At 45.7% G+C, this 20,361-nt stretch overlaps 1 protein-coding gene across 2 annotated transcripts in view; it reads right to left on the reverse strand.

The window, feature by feature from the left end:
• The window catches only part of kirrel1a (kirre like nephrin family adhesion molecule 1a), a 31,920-nt gene extending 14,094 nt beyond the window's left edge, over positions 1-17,826 (reverse strand). For both annotated transcript variants that reach the window (XM_080052567.1, XM_080052566.1), the window contains exons 1-2: positions 17,583-17,826; positions 2,826-2,975 (exon numbers count right to left, since the gene is read on the reverse strand). In XM_080052567.1, coding sequence (XP_079908693.1) covers positions 2,826-2,975; positions 17,583-17,628 — 196 coding nt within the window. In that variant the 5' untranslated portion in view covers positions 17,629-17,826. The remainder of the gene's footprint in view (positions 1-2,825; positions 2,976-17,582) is intronic.
• Positions 17,827-20,361: the final 2,535 nt, after the last annotated feature.

Below are 20,361 nucleotides of genomic sequence, written 5' to 3' on the forward strand. Positions count from 1 at the left end.
TTATTTTTCACATGAAGGTTTCCCGTGTACTTGTGTGGTCTGTAACAGAAGTTGGGAAGGAAAAAATAAATAAATAAATAAATTGCACACAGTTCATGCTGATTCAATACATCAGATCTGTATCATAAATGAAAATCTGAGTTTTTTCCTCCCTCCGGCTAAACGACACCAGAGAGTTTGCAGTGCCACATGATGTGATGGATATGCACAAACACAACTGCATGAGCAAACATAGACACACATGCCGATGCACGCACGCACACACACACACACACACACACACACACACACACCACAGCCTCTCCTATCTCGGTCCTCCCCTCCCCCTCCTCATGGGCCCAGCTGTGTCCCTGCTGTGCACTCTCACCATTAGGTGGCACCCTCGCTCTCTCACAGGCAGGGGTGGGGGGGAGAGAGAGAAGATGAATGCATTATGACAGCAACGTTTTAGAGGACTCAAATCGACTACAGTCCGTGGTGCAGAATGCACGTTGGCTGCCCAGACGTAGATCGCATGTGAAAATCTCTCATGTGCAGCCTCCGAACCGCCGAAGTACTGTGCTGTGCTGCTTGCCTAACCTTGCGTGTCCTTGTTTTTGCATGCATGTGTGCCTGTGTGTGTGTGTGACTTGCATATACGCGCATTTGCATGTGAAATGTCGAGAGCAAGAAAGCGTATGAAAAGCCCAGAGAACGGAGGAAGGGGGGACAGGGGGACAGAGCCTTATACACAGACACGCACACCCACCGAGTGAGTGAGTGAGTGAGTGAGTGAGTGCATGTGTGCATGAAGCGGCCAGTGTTCATTCACATGTTTTGATTTAGAAGCTCTGGCTTGAAGCACTGGACTATTACAGTGACGATATGATTAAAAGAAAAGGAGGGAGTCAAGGAGGGAGAGAAGGAGGACGGAAAAGAAAGGATGAGAGGAGGAAGAGAGCGCTAACTGAGAGTGTGTCAAGCAAGGTGAAGGTAAGGAGAGAGAAAGACAAGTGACATGGTGGAGAGAAGTTAAATAAAGAATGGGAGAGAGAGGGCTCGGCACAGCACACAGGCAGCTGAAAGAAGGAGAACAAGAGGCCAAAGAACTCGGCCTCTTGTAGGAAAATTAATCAAAAATCATAGAAGGGTGAATAGAAGAAAAGGTAATTGTGAAAAAGCCAGGTATGCAAAGCAAAATAAAAGTATGATAAATATGAAAAGAAATATGAGTAGGGAAACATCAAGTCTATGTCAAACAAAAGAAACATCGACCAAAACAAGGCAACGGCCATGCCAAGAATGATGCAGTCTCCCTCCGGACCAATCGGTAAAAATGATGGCCACTTGTCTTGACCAGTAATTACACAGCTGCCTTTTGGGCTAATCAGTGCAATTCTAAAAAAAAATGCTGTGAGATGCATCATTCCCCCCCAATCTAAGGTTGTGTCAAAGTCGAACGAGCCGTGCCTTAAATTGCTGTTGTTGACAGATGGATGGAGCAGGAGACTCCATAAATCAAATGGAAAAAAATGTCATCACCAGAGACAGAAAATGCAAAGAGGAAGGCTAGGGGTGAATGGCACTGGCACAGAGCTGCACGAGGGGCTATATATCAGCGGATGAATCGGTCCTTCGATAAAAAAAAAATCAGATATTAGCCTGTCAGTGTCACCCACTGCTGATATGACAGAGGTGATGATGTGATGCCCCTACACCGGGTTGAAGGGTGTCAGTAAAACGTGCCTGAGGGAGCGTCACATTTTCCCCATCAGAAATTGAAAACTGCGTGCGGAAGGTGGCCAAAGTGGACATAAACTTTGACACATGCACAATTTGTGTTCACTATTACAGTCAGTTAGCCTCCTACGTGTGTCAGCCAGAGCTGCTCCGCTGGCTCAATTTAGCCGCTACTCGAAACTTTCAGCAGCAAAAACATTTTTGTCAGCATCCATTAGCCGTCACAGACACACACAAACATGCAATGTCATACCGGGTGAGCATGTGTCATTCAAAATGCTGCGAGAGAGCTGTGCTTTGTTAGCATTTGGGAAAAACAGATTGTGCATCTTGGTGTTATCTATTAAACCCTATTTTTTAGTATGTTTGCTTAAGTCAGGGGTTTCTCACTGACTTGGGTTTGTGGGAAGTGCGCAGGCATGTGCAGTCGGACTATCATTGACAAAAAATATACAACTGACATTAGCCTTTAGCTCAAAACACCGCTGTGAACAAGTTCAAGCTCTATGAGCTGCCAGCATGGCTGTACACTCTTGAGTCCAGGTTTCATATTAGCTGAGTTACTCATAATCTACCAACAACCCCCCTGGGGACTGCATAAATTGCCCCTTGGGGGGTAACAAGCACGCCTGGCTGGAAATCACTGGTCTAAGCGTTAATCTAAGTATTATATTGTTTCCGAGACAGGGAGAATATCACATTTAATTTATTGTAATCTATATTTGATGTGAATGTGCTCTGTTGTACCTCGGAGGCCTCCAAAGAGTTTCTGTTTGAGCGAACTACAGCCCTGACCCTCTGCATGGCAAAAGTTGCAGGCGTAAACAGAAAAGAGGCTTTAATCATTTAACATGTCTAACCCCTGCATTCTGTTATAACAAGTAATGGTGAGCAACTGTGGCGTCCAGAGTACCCAAAATAAGACCTCAAGACATGTGCAAAACATTTTCCGCGGCCTAAAACGTGCAGCGTGAAATATAGCCCATCAGCTAGCCCATCCAATCAGAAAGTATCAGAATCAGCCTTGGAAAAAAAGAACACCCCATCTTAGTCACATGCTAAAAACAGAGTTGAAGGAAGCCCGAGGAGGCTGCATGACGTCTCACCCCGAAGGTCCTCTCCGATGCCCAGAGCCAGGCCATCTTTGGTCCACTGAACAATGCCTGAGTAGTTGAAGACAACACAGGACAGGATCACCCTCTGGCCCCGCACCACCGACTGGTCTGCCGGCTCCTGAGAGAACCTCGCCGTCCACACTGTTGAGAAGCAAAAGAAAAGAATTGGGATAAGGTTAGGGGCTTTCTCATGTTTCACTGTGCTCACACTGCAGGCAAACCACACACACACTGCATGTGATTGTTTCTGTGGCTTTATGGTCAATTGATTGAATTACATTCCCTCTGCAGAAACGGAATGAACCATCTTTGATCGCAGCCGTTGGCATGCGGCCATGTACCGGGGTGCCTGCGGAGAGATGTGAGCTGTGTTGGAAAGGCAGGAGGTGTCAGAGCAGAGGGAATCAGAGTTTTCTTTTTTTGGGAAAAGGGGGGTGGGGGGTGGGGGTATAAGACAGTGAGGTGTTTAGCGCTGACTCAGGACAGAGGATCTGCAAGATCAAATGGGCAAACTTTTAGCCACAGGGTCTGTAGTCTCTCGCACTCCTTTTTGTTTCTCAATTTTCAGTTCTTCAAAACTCTCCAGCGGCCCTCCCACCACCCGGTCCCTCTCTCTCTGTTTCTCCCCTTCTTCATTCCTCCCTATGAGTCATCTCCCAGGCTTCCATTCCCCAACCCCAAACTACAGTGGCTGTCATTGTCTGCAAGACTCGCTCGCTCCAGTCTGCATGCAGTCCACTAGCACCACAGCAGATAGGCCACCGACCGACTGTCTAATACAGGGGGGGGGGACTCCTCTTTTATTGTTCCACGCTGACTGATGACAAGTCGTAATTAGCTGTCCCTTGAAGACACGACAACCGAACAATAGACGAGAGGCGATCACCATGGCGGATTTGCATCTTGCTTCAAATTTTCACTCTCTCTTCTTTCGATTCCCCTCTACCACCTATTTCAAGGAATCTTGTAGAGTAGATATTTAACCCAACGGGTGCTGCATTGTACACACACCCCCCTGCAAGCCCGTCCACCTCTGCCATTACCTCTCTCCTTCTATTCTCTCTGTAATGCTGTATGTCCTTCACCCAAATTGCTTTGCCTAGCTCTCTGCTGCTCTATATGTATGCGTACCATGCTCGCCTCCCTCACTCTTTCCATATATAATGCCTGTCTGTGTGTATGTTCTTTTTGCCTTCACTGATTTTCCCTCCGCCACTCCTACTCCGCGCTACTACGTACACACCTCCTTCTTTCTATATGCATCTATAATGCTCTATATGTCCTTTTTACCCATAATGCCATCTATTTCTGTGTTCCTCCTCGCTGGTTGGAAGGGGGTTAGAGGCGGACTGTCACAACTGATTTATCACATTAAATATTAGCCCTCCAGCGTTCTTTCTCTCTCTCTCCCTCTCGTTCCCCCATCTCTCTCTCTCTCTTCTCTCACTTTTACCCTCACTCCCTTTTCTTCACCTCCAACCATTTACATCTCTACTTCTCACTTGTCCTCTACACTTTTTTATCACTCTTTCCTTTCCTCACACTGTCCTTCTGAGCCCTCCAGCACTTTTTTTTAAACAACTGCCATATGCCTCCGCAGCTCATCTCCCACTGACCCGTCGTGACCCTCGCTCCCTATCCTTCATACGGGCAAACAAGCACTCCTCCCCCCGCCCCCAACATCACGTTGGATTCTGTCTGATCCGCAGAGGTACATTATGCTGGATAATGCAAAAGAACCCAGTCATGCAAAAATATTTCCTTACCAATCACAACAATTGCTTCTGACAGTGCAGACCATTAATAATCTGTAGATAAAGGGGATGTGCGAGGATACTACGGTGAAAAGCGAATCATATGCAGATGGCGCTTTGCAGCACGCATACCTTGAATAATTCCTCAATGAACCAAAAAATAAAAATAACAAGAGCGGCCCTTAACTTGCTCCCTGAGGAACACCCAAATTAACTGGATTGATGAATCAAGCGAAAAAGGAGGAATGTCGTATAAGTCACTAAGCCTTACACAAAGAGTGCAGGAATGTCTGAGTTATACTGTATGATTATTTGAAGGGCCTGTACATTGCTCGTAGAAAACTGTGACTGTTAATAGGGGGAAAAATATTCTGAAGTGGGCTGGGCTAAGTTCGAAAACTTTTATTTCACAGTCTACCGTGTGCCAATCAGGATATAGCATTTTTATCTAAAAGGCCATGATTATATATTTTTTTATTGGTAAAAATCCAAATAAATAATATCTAAAGGCATAGTAATCCAAAACACTTTTTGTCAGTATCAGCTAATATACTGTATACTCACCATCCGCTACCTGTCGATCCCAGACCTACTAGCCTTGGTTAGTATTTATAAACAAAAATCACAACGATTTACTCAAAAGACTATTAAAACAAGTTATGGACTATGATATAGATGTGTCTATTTAACTTTTTCTATACTTGGCGGCAACGGAAACAATTGGCGTGGAGTGGTTTTCCTGGCCACCGAACTAATGTCTCTTACATGAACTGTCCTTTTTAACTGTAGCTCTTTTTTTGGTCTTCCCGAACTCCTGTGGGATATATCTGGTTCTTTAGCTGTTACATCCTTAACTATGCTCACCAGCTATTTGCTAACTTGGCCTTTCTGCAAAGTAAAGTGGGTTTATCTGAGCTTTTGAATAAAAACAGCTGCCTGCTGCTGCTGCTGATTATGATGATGATGATGATGATGATAATGATGAAAATGTTGAAGTGAACCAAAACAGTTGTCGCAGACTGTAAAAAACAAAATAATTTGCTCATTTGCATGATGTGCTACCCCTCTAACTTAAAAGTAGCTGTTCATAGCTATATTGTTGATACGCAGATGATGCTTCACATTCTCTAGATTGAAGTTGGAGTAAGCCATTCTGGAGAAAGCCTGATGATATTTGGACTGACCATCAAAAAAGATACAACCCTCATTTCCTGCTTCTCCCGAGGCAGGAATGATATTTGCTGATTTTGACCAAACAAGTTTTGGATTAGAATAGCTAACTACACCTTTAATCAAAAGGAATGCAGGCATCTGTAATCTCTCATGATTTTGATAGAAATCTGGAATAGAGAAACATGATGTAAATGCCACATATGTTCTGAGACAATTTTAGCAAACGTATGATATGATATGTCGTTGACGTAGTGGTAATTAGAGTGGAGAATGTATAATCGGCAAACTAAGTTGGATCATCTCCCTTTGAAAAGAAAATGTAATTCCAGACAATGCAGGGCTTTGCTTTTATTTCCTAAATTCAACCTGATTTGACGAAACTTGCATCTGTGTAATGCTAATCACTGGTAAAACGGTGTGGTTTTAAGCCATCTTTAAAAGCATGAAAGGCCCTTTCTCAGCTACACATGGGCGTAAAGAGAGTTTAGCTGGGTTTGAAGTACCCCGCAACCTTGACACTCGCCTGAGGGCAAGCAAATCCTTTCCTCCACCACCTCACACAAGCTAGCTAGAGGTATTCCCTCAGCTACCCTCAGTAAACCACAAACATAATCCAAGCTGAATACTCCTGAGTGGAGGCTACACAATCTGCAGAGAAAAAACACCCATGCAAAGGCAGAGGACCGAAAACACTGACTCATTTAAACATGTGCTCCTCGCCTTCTGATTTCCACATTACCCATTTAACACTTGTCAACACGAGTGTATGTGCTTGTTAGTGTGTGTTTAAATGAGGAAATCTATAATGCACAGAGAGGAGTCAAGAGCAAAGGCAGGAGGATTTATGGGAGGAGGGAGCTTGTATTCTTTCATTATGTGGGTTATGCTGCAGTGACAAATTTAGAGTGTGTCCTGGTTTCCTTGAGTCACTGATCCCCAAGATACCAGCGGGAGCCTCCAAGCGCCCTGTCCACACAAAGACCACGGCCACAAAAAAAGCTGTGACCATGACCACATGGACATGGACATAGGCACACAAACACAAAAACCTTCACCACATCATGAGTTTAACATTTCCTGTCAACACACACACGAACACAACCACTGTAAAACCCCAAACATATAATCGACACGTCCAGGCGGTTTCCTGAGCACGGATTACTCCATGGCTCGGACAAAACCGTCAAGCCAGCGGAGCATCTCAATCTCCATCGGGAGCAGGTCTCAGTTTGGTCTAGGATTAAGTACAGCCATAGTCAAAGTTTGTAAAGGGATTAGGATTAATCTGGAGCCCAGGACAACAGACCCTGCAGACACAGTGACACCAACCTCGGCTCGTCAAAGGAGACAAAGCCAGAGGCGAGCACTCACAGCTTCCCCGGGTGACTCACCAAAAGCATGGCCGCACGCCGCCATAGTGTGAACCACCACAGAAATTTAGCCAGAGGGCTCCTCTCGCACCATGCTATGGTGTTTTTATAGCAAGGTAATGAAGCGACAATTTGCTGCTCAAAATGACTGAAAGGGTTTATGCATGCAAAGATGTTTGGAGCTATTTTTAGTAAGTATGCTGCTTGTATTCTCTGCATATCTTAATTTGCCACACACCCTAGTGTTAGGTAGTGAATGCCAAAGCGTTCTTTACAGCATTCAAATGCAGGCTCTCTGTATGGGACACGAGGTGGGAAGTGCTGCCATGCAGTAGAAGAGTGCTGGGAAAGGATCACTGATGGCATTCGGTCTCATTGAATCAAGATGCTATTAAATAAAATGCATTTGTATGGATTGTTATGCATCTATCTAATTATCTTTGTGTCTGGCCGTCTCCCCATACCTCTCTGTACCCCTCCAACAAGTCCCCCTGCCTTCCTCTCCCTCGCTCCTCTCCAGCCAATCCAGTGCATCGGCAGGATCACAGACTTGCGTCACCATGGCAACAGCTGACGTGGAAAGTAACTGCCCAAAAAAAGTTTTCAGTGCGTGTCTGCGAGCGCACACGCGTGTGCATCTGTGTGTCTGATGAGACCCTCCCCTATGCTCGCTACTCCGATTTTTCTGAAAATCATTTTTCAATGACCTCATCCTCCCTCCACCTACCCAATTAATAGTCGCACTGGTCCCTCATTATTTCTCTTCTCTCACCCTCCCCCCCCCCCCCCCCACCTTCCCCAATCTCTCCACTGTTAGTCGATCCGCTCCAAATTGATTTTGTTATCAGTCTAATTCCATATCGCCGCCGCGTGTGGCCGATGTGTTGGTGTTATGGAGGGGCTGCCTGAAATGAGATGCAGCAGCAGGAGAACAAAGAGACGGCGAGCTCCACAGCCCCTGTGGCTGTGAAGTGGGATCGAGGACGATGACATCATTGTTTCAGGACAAAGTTGCAGCCATAGGAGTCATGCGGCACCGACTGGCTCTCCCTGTCGTCTGTATACGACTGTGCACACGGGGAAGATGTCAGTCCATCGGCCAGTCTGCGCACTGACAGAGCTGTCCATGCTTCTTTCTGTCAATGTGTGCATGAGACCCTTTGGACTTTACTTTTAGAGCTCTACACTTTAAAAGGTTCCTTTTTAATTCAGAAAACACCGATGTTTCGTTTTAGCTCCTAAAATAGCTGACCTGGAGATGTGTAGGTTTTAATGAAAGTCAGCAATGTACATTCTAAATGTATACATACATACACTATGTATGAAGGTAGCGTACATACATTTTTATGAATGTATGGAAGGCATATACAATACATAATGAATGAAATGCATAAAGACGTGCATGTAATGATATTTTCGCTGCAAATCTCCAGTCTTCAAAATGTAAGAAAGTAGTGGGAAGACTTCGTGACACCTCCAAACTCACAAAGATATTCACTTGATATAAGATAATCACTAAATCAGCATGCTTAAGAAGGTGGAGGCAGCAACTTTTACAGTTTTTTTCTTGACAATGGGATGAAACTTATGTCGATGAGTGTTCTTTCAGTGAAATAATCAATAAATCTACGAATCATTTCAGCTCCAAATAGTACATGAGCAGTTCCTCCCTCTATTTATCCCACTGTGGGAACCCTACCACCTGTGCCTGCCTTCTCTCAACAACATGGCCGCCTGGCAGGACGGCCATAATAACCTGTAGCCATGGTGATGGCGCTATAGGAACAAGGGGAGAGACATAGATGGAGAGAGAGAGAGAGAGAGAGAGAGAGAGAGGCAGGGAGTGAAAGGAGACGACCCACTGAGCCCGCTGACACCACGTCACTCAAACACAAAGGTGTCTCCCGGAGGTGGAGATGGAGATGTGGGGAAGATCAGGGCAGAGGGGAGAAAAGAGAAAGAGCCAGAGACCCATTCCTTTGTTTGCCGCATTGTCTGCCCGCTCGCTCCCTTCCTCTGTCATCTTACCTTGCCGTCCTCCCCCTTACTAGCAGTCAGCGACCTCTCTCTTTCTCCGTCTCTTTTGTGGCCTTGCCCCCTACTCATTCCCTATTCACTTCCTTTTGTCTGCCAGGCGCCCACTTAGAAATAATCACTCCTTCTCCATATTCTTTCCCTCCACCTACCACCTCATTCCCTTCTTGGGCTAGTACCTTTTCAACCTTCGAGCACATTCCCTTGTCTTTCCCTCCACGACTCTGTTACTATCAAAATGGTTGCTGTGGAAACATTTTTATTTGGAAATGGCGGGAAGGAATATGATTCCTGGCTGTGCTTTATCTGCCCGTTTTGTTACGGATAGGAGTGCCTGCGCTCCTGTGAAAGGTGTGCACACTCATTGTCCATGTAAGTACAGGCAGAGAGTGTGTGTGTGTGTGTGTGTGTGTGTGTGTGTGTGTGTGTGTGTGTGTGTGTGTGTGCGTGTGCGTGTGTGCGTGTGTGTGTGTGTGTGTGTGTGTGTGTGTGATCGTGTGCGCGTGTCTGCCATCCTTCCATTCTCCGGGGCTCCTCTCATGCACGCATTTCACATCTGAAGAGCTTTATTTGTACCAAACCTCTGTTACAGACGTTGTTACCATGGCTACAGCCAGCGAGGGCCACTGACACAATGACAGACAGAGTGGCTATGGCAACCCCGGGATCAGTGGTGGGTAATATGATAATTCTTTCATGGACGAGGCATCTGACACATTACGGCTACATGAATATGCCAAAGCGCTGGAAAGCCGGGGCCCGTCCCTGGTAATCCAGGAGCCTTTGTGCGGCCAGCATGCCGCGCGGCTGACAAAGAATACTCCGCTGTAACCAAGGGTGACCAGAACTAACAATAGCCGTCCTCTGGATAAGCTCAAACAAGGGGATACATACATACATATATCAAGCTGCTACTCTGCAGTGGAGCGCCGTGGAGCTTGTGGCACGGGGGTCGCCACACAATTTCGACTGACACAAATCGATATCATAATGAATCAATAATCAACGGCAGTGGTTCCCCATTGATTTTGGGCAGTGACCCATCCCTAAAGCCACGCCATCGAGCAAGTACACGTCCACGCCATCAGTTGTGACAGCTTTCAGATGTTGGGCCCATCCACCTCGCGTTACTGTGCGGCGCAGTAATGGAATCCAGCAGGACTATTTTTTTTTTACAAGCGGCGCCCCATCGATAAATCATCTCCTCCAAGGTCTGCTTTAATTCAATCCACTGTAATCTAATTTTATTGGTATGTACTGTAGAATCTTGCAATGTCATCTGTCACAAACCATCCAATAAAAAGCCCCAAGGCCTTGACCTTCTCCAGCGAAGCAATATTCGCACAGAGCCCCTCGCCAACATCACCACCAGTATAACCTGTCACTTTAAAGAGGAGGCTTCTTTGTTAATAGCAAACACGCCAAAAGACTAGAACGCAATGTGAGTGCTCTGCTAATAAATCTGGGTTGGCCAGTATAGACTTTTAAATATTAAAGCCTTTTGACATTGGAGAAATACCGTACGGCTTCTCTAATGAATGAGGAGCATTGCCTCATGGGACATATGTGGACCCAAATCTTTTCAGAAATTATTTCTAAAAATACCTTACCATAATGTACTTTATAATCCAGTATATATGTCCGTGTACTGTCAGTATGTGAGCTTGGTCTAGCGCTGTTCGTGGTTAAGCTTCTCATGCCTCGTTTCCACCGAGTAGAGCGGGTCGGGTCGGAGCGGTTCGCTCCGGTTATTTTGGCTTTCCATTTGATCCATATTCTGGCGGCGGCTATCGCAGTCCAGCCTTAACCCCGCCCTACAGGTAAGGGTAGGGTCAGCGGTGGAAACACCACGAGATTCTTAAAAGCGAGCTGTCCCGCTCTGAGCCGCTCCGACACGACCCGCTCTACTCGGTGGAAACGGGGCATTAGTTCCAATTAAAGGAAATTCTAATTCTACAGCATACAGGGGTGTTTTAGGCAATCATGTGCTTCCAACAAACACTTTATGTATGTCCCTTTCTTGTTTGAACTTGACAGTGCCCTGTGCACAAAGTCAGGTCCCGAAGAAATGGATTCCACACATGGGCTGCACAGAGCTCTGACCTCAGCCCCTTTCATATAGCATATAGCTATGCCAGGACCTATCAAATAACATCAGTATTTGAGCTCACTCAATGGGAGAAAATTCCAAAACCCCCTTGGTTCGTTTTGCTGTGTAGCATATATTCAATCGAGTTGACATGACTTGTTGAGATTTAAAAAAGGTAAAGCCATATGTGGAGTTGAAAACACGCTGCAAACTGACTTAGGGTGAGCTTAGCCTTGAGGATATATCATATTATTAAGTCAGCTGTGGCGGTCTTTGGCAAAATAATGCATCTGCACGCAATGGTTTTAATGATCAGACTTCAAAACCATTGGTGATTATTACTACCAAGAGATGGCTCGCTCATTATTTGTGGTGGGCAAAAATCGAAGCCCCGCAGGCTTGAAGAGGGGACGGCTAGCGTCCGTCGCGGCACTGCGGTGTCCGATTTAGTTGGACGGCTGACCCTGATGTTGTTATCGTAGCAGGGAAGATGGATGGAGCAAGCAGAATCTCTCTCTCTCTCTCTCTCTCTCTCTCTCTCGGCCCTGTCCCCGTAGAGGAGCAGAAACTGGGAGAGCAGAGAGATGAAGTGACATCATAAGCGTCAGCCACATTCCTGCGGAGGGAGGGCGTGAGGAGGAGGAGGAGAATGTCCCAAAACTTTTGAGGTTACAGGACCAACATCCCCCCTCCCCCATCCCCTTAAACACACACACACACACACACACACATACATCCATTATCCCTCCCTCTCCCTTGTGTGTGCACGTTTTCCAGTACACGTTAGCTATGTGTTTGTGTGTGTTACAGTACACGGGCTCCTCTTCTTCTTCCTAGTCGTCGTCATGTGCTCCATGTTTTAATTCATGTGCTTTTTCTCCCTCCTGTCCCCTCCCCCACCACTCCCACCCCCCCAACTCCACTCATACCACCCTCCACCCCCTCCCCTCCCCTCTCTTCTCCTCTTTCTCTTCTCTCCACCGACCAGAGGAATGCAAGAACCACATCTGGAACTTATTAGGGAGAGAGAGAGAGAGAGAAAGGGTAGATGGAAAGAGAAGGAGAAGTAACGGTATTGGTGGGGATGGGGGGGGGATACGAAGAAAAAAAAGAAGTCCAGGAAGGGGACAGAAAGAGAAAAAGGAATGAACTGTGGTTAAGCAGAAGAATCAGGCTCATGTCGAGAAAGAGAGCCAAAGACGTGAAAAAGAAAGTTAACAGCAAACGCTGATTAATATCAATAGAAGGTGTTGTTAATATGCAGCCTAGTCTCTGTAAACTGGTATGTTAAAAAATGTATGTAAACAAAGGGGGCCCACCCTAGCTAGCAACTTGCCCATTTACAGACCCTAGGTTGTGTATTAACACTGGGATTTGTTTCCAGCTCATACACAGTAGAGGCAAGTAGCGGATATATTCACTGATTTTGAAAAAAAAAAAAAAAAGTGTGTTTTCGAGAATCCCTGACTTCACCTTTAACCTGAGTGGGTACGGGGCAGAAGAGCATGGCTGGCTCCTCAGATGTGGGTTCAATTCGATCGCTCTTAAATTTCCAACGCGAACGTACGCCTTTGAACTGGGGGCCTCAGCCATATTCTGTCTGAATGAGCAGCTTCACTGTCCCCGCTGAGGGGAGCAGTCAGGCCTGAGTAATAGTCCCTTTCTCTCTCCGCCACTGGCCTCCCGACCACTCCTCCACCACCACCTCCTCCTCCTCCTTAGTCCCTCGCTCCTCTCTCTCTCTCTCTTTTCACCCAGCACACCCTCCTCTCCAACACTACAATTTCGCCCCCCCCCCTTTCCTCCCTCCTTCCAACTCCAAAACAAACACACACACAAAAAAAAGTCTAATCACTCGATCGGGCTTCACCCACCTGCCCGCAAGACTACCCCCTCTTTGTCCCCCCCTCTCTCACCCAAACAACTTTTTCTCTGTAAACCCCCTCCCCTGGCCATCACCCCACACACCCCAAATTGGTCCTCCTCACAGCAGAATGTGGCCGTGCAGTTTGAGCAAAACAAGGCCAATAGATTCAGTCAGATGTGATAAAGTGTCCCTCTCTTGCTCGGGGGACTCTGCATAAAGAAAGGATTTTCTTTTTAAGGGGATGTTATTTTCTCTCTTTCTTTCCCTTCTTCTTTTTATAACTCGGATGCCCCCGGCCTGTCAAACACAATCAGATTATGGGGCCTTTTAATCCACAGGCTTCACTTCCAGAAACAGTTGTGTAGCTGTTGAGTATGCTCCAAAGGAAGGGAATGTCCATTTGCTTTTTTTCTCTCGATCGGATTCACCTACAACCACTATGAAAATAATTCTGTCACTGTGCTAAAGCTATGTGTATTTCTTCCACTGCTTTTATTATTGGCCTATTAACTAAACTAAAACACAAGTTTGTTAAAGAATCCATTTGACTAAATTATTTTGTACCTTTTAGCTTTTTCTTGGATCATCCGAAAGCAGCCCTCCAAGCTTCTCTTTCTCCTTAAACCGCTTCAAAAAGCATTATGGGACATACACACTTGTATGTCCCAGAGGACTCCCCCTAAACCAACATATCATACAAGGGGAGGCAATCAACATGTCACACATACTGGGCAGAAATGTCAAGAATTTGTTGATTGAATGGAGACCCAATGGGGAACAAAAGGCGTGGATACCTTACAACATGACGGTCACTCCATTCCAAGATGGAGCTCAACAGTGTTTCGCTGATTGATTTCAGTAGCCGATGTCAATTAGAGATTCCTTTTAGGTAAATAGGCTTCATTCTGATCCCATACAGAAAAGAAGAAAAAACTGGATTTTTTATTTTTATTTTATTTGCATGTGAACGGTCGGACACTCCGGAAGCCGTATCTCGCTCGCCCGGGATCCAAATTGAAACCAGACTTCTGCCTCGCTACATGTGCCAATCCAGATCTCCACTCTGAGCCAGAAAAAAAGGGTTCACTATAGCACCACCAAAAAGGGTTCTTTAGCCTTAAAACCACGGCAGAACACTTTCACAAAAGGTTCACTGGGCTATAAATAGTCCTAAACCCCTCGCAACCCTCAAGTTTGATCTGCTGTAGGTGGCTCAGCCCCCCCAGTAACTACTACTGCTCATGTTAAATCTCTCATGGCCCTTGTGTGAGCAGGAACAAGTTCTCATAAGGGTGCATACATTTTCTTTCTCCAGGTTGAGCCTGAGCTTAATGAGATGGAGCCCTGGCTATGTGAGATTAGCTCAGGCTATACCGCGCTGTTCTTTTATTTCTTGTGAGAGCATACTGTAAATCACGTCACTCGCTAAGACGTGAGAGTTTTTTTTTCTTCCCCGGCAAATGGAAAAATATTTCATGTACTAGCAGGGTCTTGTGTCGCTGTATATGAATCAGTGACAGAGAGTGTGGGAAAAAATTGAAATTTATTTTGATGAAAATGTCACAGATTGGTCCTGGCAGGAATGCGTGAAATGTTATATAAATCAGCAGGTTTTCTTTAGTACCACAGTAGTTTCTTTACAAGGGCTCTCCTAATGTTTCAATGTTATTTGAATCCTTACATCCCACTTTGAGTCACTAAGGCCACACATTCAGTTCTAGAACCAATACTTTTTCCAGATCAAACAATCCCTTTCGAGAGACACTATTTTCTTTGCTGGGTGTAAAAGTCCCTCCGAATGTGTATGACTCTTCCAGCATGTGAATATTTTCCTTTGCTGAGCACAACATTGGAATCCGTCTGAGGTCTATGATTCAGAGCTGTGTGATTCAGAGTTGGAGTGCACGGCATACGGGCAGCCAGCAGCAGCAGCCCCTGGTCTGGGTCCACACAAAAGGACAAATGGTACACCTGCACTGGAGCCTTTGTCCGAGTCAGCATTTGAGTGTGCCGACCGGGCTATAAGGTGCAGTGCCGCAAGTACGACCTCAAGGCTCTCCTCCTCATTAGACAGTTAAAGGAGTGTGTTTGCGGCGATTGATTATGCAGTAACATTTAACAGCTGCGTTAATGGTGGCGCTTGCTTGGGACTTATTGCCAGGTAGGTATGTAAGATACACGGCCAGGGTACTAAATCAATCCCTCCTGTGGTGGGTATGGCTAGTGGAGGCATGCTGTAGTTACTCCTGGCTGCAACTGAACCTAAATAACTAAAAAACATTCTGATTGGCCAAAGCTTTAATTAGCTGCTCCGCTAATAACCACGCAACCATTAGCAATAGTATGCAATTACATGCAAATTGCAGGCCACGAAATTCTGTTTTACTCGTCTAATGAGGAGATAAGAGTCTGGGTGCTCTGGAAAGAAATGCTACCAAAAAGAAAAGAAAAAATTGAAAAAAAAAAAACGTTTAGTATTATCTCTTCTGAGGTGAGATTCGTTCCGGCTCCCTCCGGATTTTGTTTACTCACTCTTATGTTTTCAATCCCGAAACGCAACAAAAATCCAGAGTGCAACGTTGGAGACCTCACGTAGATTACATCATTTTAAATCCCGCCGAACAAAGACGCAGACCCCATTTACAGCCAGCTAATCTTGTCTTCAGGAAAGCCTTTTGAAAGCAAATATCTTTGTGTTTTGAGAGCCCAACATGGAGTAATAATGGATTATACAGTTTTAACAGAGCGACAACAGACAATGGGACACATGGCTTCACGCACATGTAAATAGGCTGTGTGCGTGTGTGTGTGTGTGTGTGTGTGTGTGTGTGTGTGTGTGTGTGTGTGTGTGTGTGTGTGTGTGTATGTGTTGGTGTGTGTGTGTGTGTGTGTGTGCTTGTTTGTGCACATCTGTGAGCGTATGTGTCGTTGAGCTAGTCATGTGGATCCAACGGTTTATGAGTGGACAAACAGGACAACACCATGTGGCAGTTACAAGCGGTCTCTATTGAGTAAGGAGGGGCTGTGTACGTTTCTCATTGTGTGTGTGTATGTGTGTGTGTGTGTGTGTGTGTGTATATGTGTCTTTGTGTCTGTGTGTGTCTGTGTGTGTGCGTGCGTGTTGCGACGATTGCCATATTGTGTCATACATCGTGTAATATGTCGATGTAAAGAGTAACCTTCTTCCTCCTATATGGGGGCTGTGGTGTACTGTGCCTGCCTATATGGACCCCACAGCAGTGCACTATGGGTGGATGCTGAGCACGGCGGCGAGCCTGTGCTGAGCGATACAAAGCCTGGCAGACATGGTGACATCATCCTCTCCATACCTTCCCTTCCCTCCAACACCCCCCCCCCCCCCCCCTACCTATGATGAAGTGGTCGACTGGCCAGCCGCGCACGCTCCCGGTCTGTCAAGGTAGACAATAGGAAGGGGGGGCGGGGGGAGTTTGCTTGTGCTACGTGGCCACGACATACAGATATGCCTCCATCAAACAGGTAGCTCGTAGAAATTACAACCACCATACTCTCATCCTCTCCCTCCAATAGCCTCCTGTCTCCCAGCAACTCGGCTACAGCTGTGATTATCGTTAGCCAATAGCCTACCTGGCACCCTGCAGGTATGGAGGGCGAACAGATGCATGGATGATGGGTGCTGCTGCTGCTGCTGCACATGCCTCATGGTGCTGTTGAAATGCACGGAGAAAGTCAACAGAAAGGGGCGTGAAAATGGGGCTTTGTGTCAGTAGGTAGGACACAGGTAGGACACCAGGACAGCAGAATAGGGGAGGTATATAAGCCAACTTCAATACAGGGGCTGGTGGTAGCAATGGTCTCATTGACTGACAAGGCATTCAGATGCTGATAGCAGTGTGGAAGAAGTGCTGCTGGCATGTAGAGCAGCGGTTGGTCAATCACTGTCATTCCCGTCACGTCCTCAGCGCCTCACCACCACCACGGCCCAGTCTGAATAACGGAGCCGGGCGGTTTGTCATAAGCAAAAGGTCATTTAGGCCGGTGACGCGCGCGCATTCAGGCCAGTGACGTTCAAGTTGGTCGCACGCACACACGCGCTCAATCGATGGCAATGTGTTCGCACGCAGACAGGGGCGCGCGACAATTCATGTACAAAAAAAGAGGAAAAAAAGTGTGTCTATCCATTGCTGCGGTGCGGACACGCAGTCGCACGCGCGCGCAACACACGTAGCCGCACGTGCGTGCCCGCGCGCACACACGCCTAAGGTGATCCATTACTGCGGCTCATATGGGGAACGCTATGAAATCATGTTATATGCCTTTCTGCTTTTCTCTCCACGCGCCTATGAGGGAATGGCAACGGAAGGACAGAGGGCTATGTCTGCTTTTAAGCCTATGTAGTTTCACACAGTAGTAGCCTACAACATTATTCACCGTGTATTATGCGCTGGAAAAAAACGAGAGGGAGAGAAAATGCATTCTTACCAGTTTGAAAACTCAACACCAAACTCAGGAGCAGCAGCCTCTGCATGGTTCAGCCGACCAATAAGTCCGTTATTGGCTCAAACCTCCGTGAGGACAGCATCAAAAAGCGGGAGTTAACTGACTTTAACAATAATTAGACAAAGAAGAATAATCCTCCTGCGACGTCCCTTCTCGTTTGTCCCCTGACTCGGGTTGGACTCGCGCAGCTTCTACACCATTTCACTGCTTTTCCCCACCTCTCTCCTCTTCTGCTCTCCAGCACTCAGTCTGTTTTCTACTCTACGATGGGGAACCAAGCGCGCGACGATACAAGTAACTTCCGGTTATTTCCTTCAAACTAAAATAGACAAGTAAAAGATTTCTCTTGAGGAATTTAAAAAAATAAATAGCCTATCTCAAAATATGTATTATCTATTAATGTAGTTTTGCATACATTCAAGGGTTTGTGCTTAAAGTAGCCTAAAAGTATACCCTACGATCTGATTGTTTTATGTGAGTCCTCCAATTTGCCCCTATTCGGAACCTTTTTGACAACATAAAGGAAAGATTCTTGATTGATTTAAAGGTTCAGCCAATTCGCAAAAAAAGCTAAATAAAGTTAATAATTCAATAATTGGGTTTAGCTCCGGCCTACTGTAAACATTTGGTCTGGCAATCATAATGCCATATGGCTAATGGGCCTAGATAACTTACCATTAGGCTACTTATTAGCTAAACCAAACTGAAATGAAAATGAAATACAATAATGACGTTTAGCCTCTAAAAACAAAAATCCCCCAACCGTGACCACTCTCCACTTCCGGTTTTGTCCTTGCTGTAATATCTCTGCCTTGACGTCATATTCTCATTAACTGGGCATTCCTCTCTCTCTCTCTCTCTCTCTCTCTCTCTCTCTCTCTCTCTCTCTCTCTCTCTCTCTCTCTCTCTCTCTCTAACGTCAGCAGCACCACAGCACTGCCCCTTTTTTTAAATTTAAAAAAGGGGCAATGACTATCTGACTACAATAATAGTAATGAAAAACAATTAACCAGCTTAGAGATGCCATCATTTTGACACATTTGCTCGGGACTGCTTGGTTTCTTGCTGTCTACAGTTTGCAATTTGGTAATTAATTAATTTTAGATACCTCAACTAACCTCTACACAGATAGATCCCCCTAATAATAATTTACAATTGAGAATCAACACCTACAATATCATATACATATTACTGTATAGATGCCATAAATCAGAAGATAGCATGCATAAGGTCAGTTAATATTGTACACACAAACATGAGTAGCCTACATTGCAAACCGCCTACAGTAACATTAGACTGATACTAAACATAATGTCACTCTTAGCTTTAAGGTGAAATATGTACTAGTCTTGTCATGCAGCTGACACTGTGTGCTGTCAGCAGAGAGTCAAAAGAGGATAATTATTCCCAGAGACTATAACTTCCTATATAATCATATTTTGCGGGACAAAGAAATGATGTAACCTCGGTGAAATAGCCCGAACAGGTGAGGACTGTGTGTGTGTGCTACAGGTTCTGGGTGACGCTGTTGCTGCCACGGCTGAGAGGGATGAGAGATAAGGCTGATGCTGGAGCGCCCCCGTGCGTCCTCGACCCAGGATGACCCTGAATTTTAGTGTGCCCCCGAGCACAACTGGAGCTAATAGCCTAGATCCCCAAATGATCTGCGCACGCGCACGTTTTACCATCGCCGTTGTTGGTGGGATAAAGATGTAGAGTCGACCATTCCAGTTGAGAGATGTGCACCAATGTAACCCGAGACACGCACCTTTTTATTAAGGCTTCATAATTTAATGCTTTTATTATTATCGCCTTTATTGTCTATAAAACCTTTGGCAGGTGCTGTAAATAGTCTGTACATCGAATAAAAGCCATTTGTGTTAACAGTATAATAGGTTGATTTTGACATGGGTTGTTTGGGAAATATAATGAAGCCTAAAGGCCTACAGCCACGAAATCACATGCAGAATGGGTTTGTCCATTAACCACGAACCAACTGTTAGGATATCAAATCCAATCTTGTTCAAAAAGCAAAATAAAGATAAACAATAATCAAATTAAGATATAGGCCTACCAGGGTTTTAAGGACAGTAAAAGTGAAATGTAGGAAAGGAAGTGCAATGTAAAAGGAAAAAGAGAATGAAAAGGAAATAGCTACATGGTAGTCTATGTCATTCCATTCGGATGATGGTGTCCACATAGAGCAGTTGCTAATGTGAGTAAATATAATTCATATGGACTGAATCTACACCCGATATGTTCTTATTTACCAAAGGAGAGCAGATTATTTTAAAGCATGCATGGAGGAATAGTGTCGGGTTGGTGTTCCACTTCGTTCATTATAACTTCACATCACGTCATTCGGTATGAGGATTTGCTCTTTCAGTGTAATATTCTGCATCCAAAACATCTTTGCCGGTTAATCTTTTTGTAAAAATGGACCGCAGGTCTGCCAGTGTGGCACACAGAGTGACTCATCTCTGCCGGGACTCGAACCCGGAGCCTCTGGATTAGAAGTCCAGCGCGCTATTCCATTGCGCCACAGAGACTGCGCCAAGATAACTCGGGACTGGACCCGTTTACATACTTCATCACGGCGCATATCGCTCTCCGCATCCCCGCAGCATCAGGACCAGTCTGAGCAGACATGTTGGCAATTACGGGAACCGGCCACCAGAGGGCGCTGTTGCCTCGCGCTGAAAGTGGGAGGTGAGTCAAGTTAGCTGACGCATGACAGGAAGTAAGGGGTTCAGGAGAGGAA

Source organism: Ammodytes marinus (genome assembly GCF_949987685.1).
Source record: "Ammodytes marinus genome assembly, chromosome: 23".
Taxonomy (NCBI): Eukaryota; Metazoa; Chordata; class Actinopteri; order Uranoscopiformes; family Ammodytidae; genus Ammodytes; species Ammodytes marinus.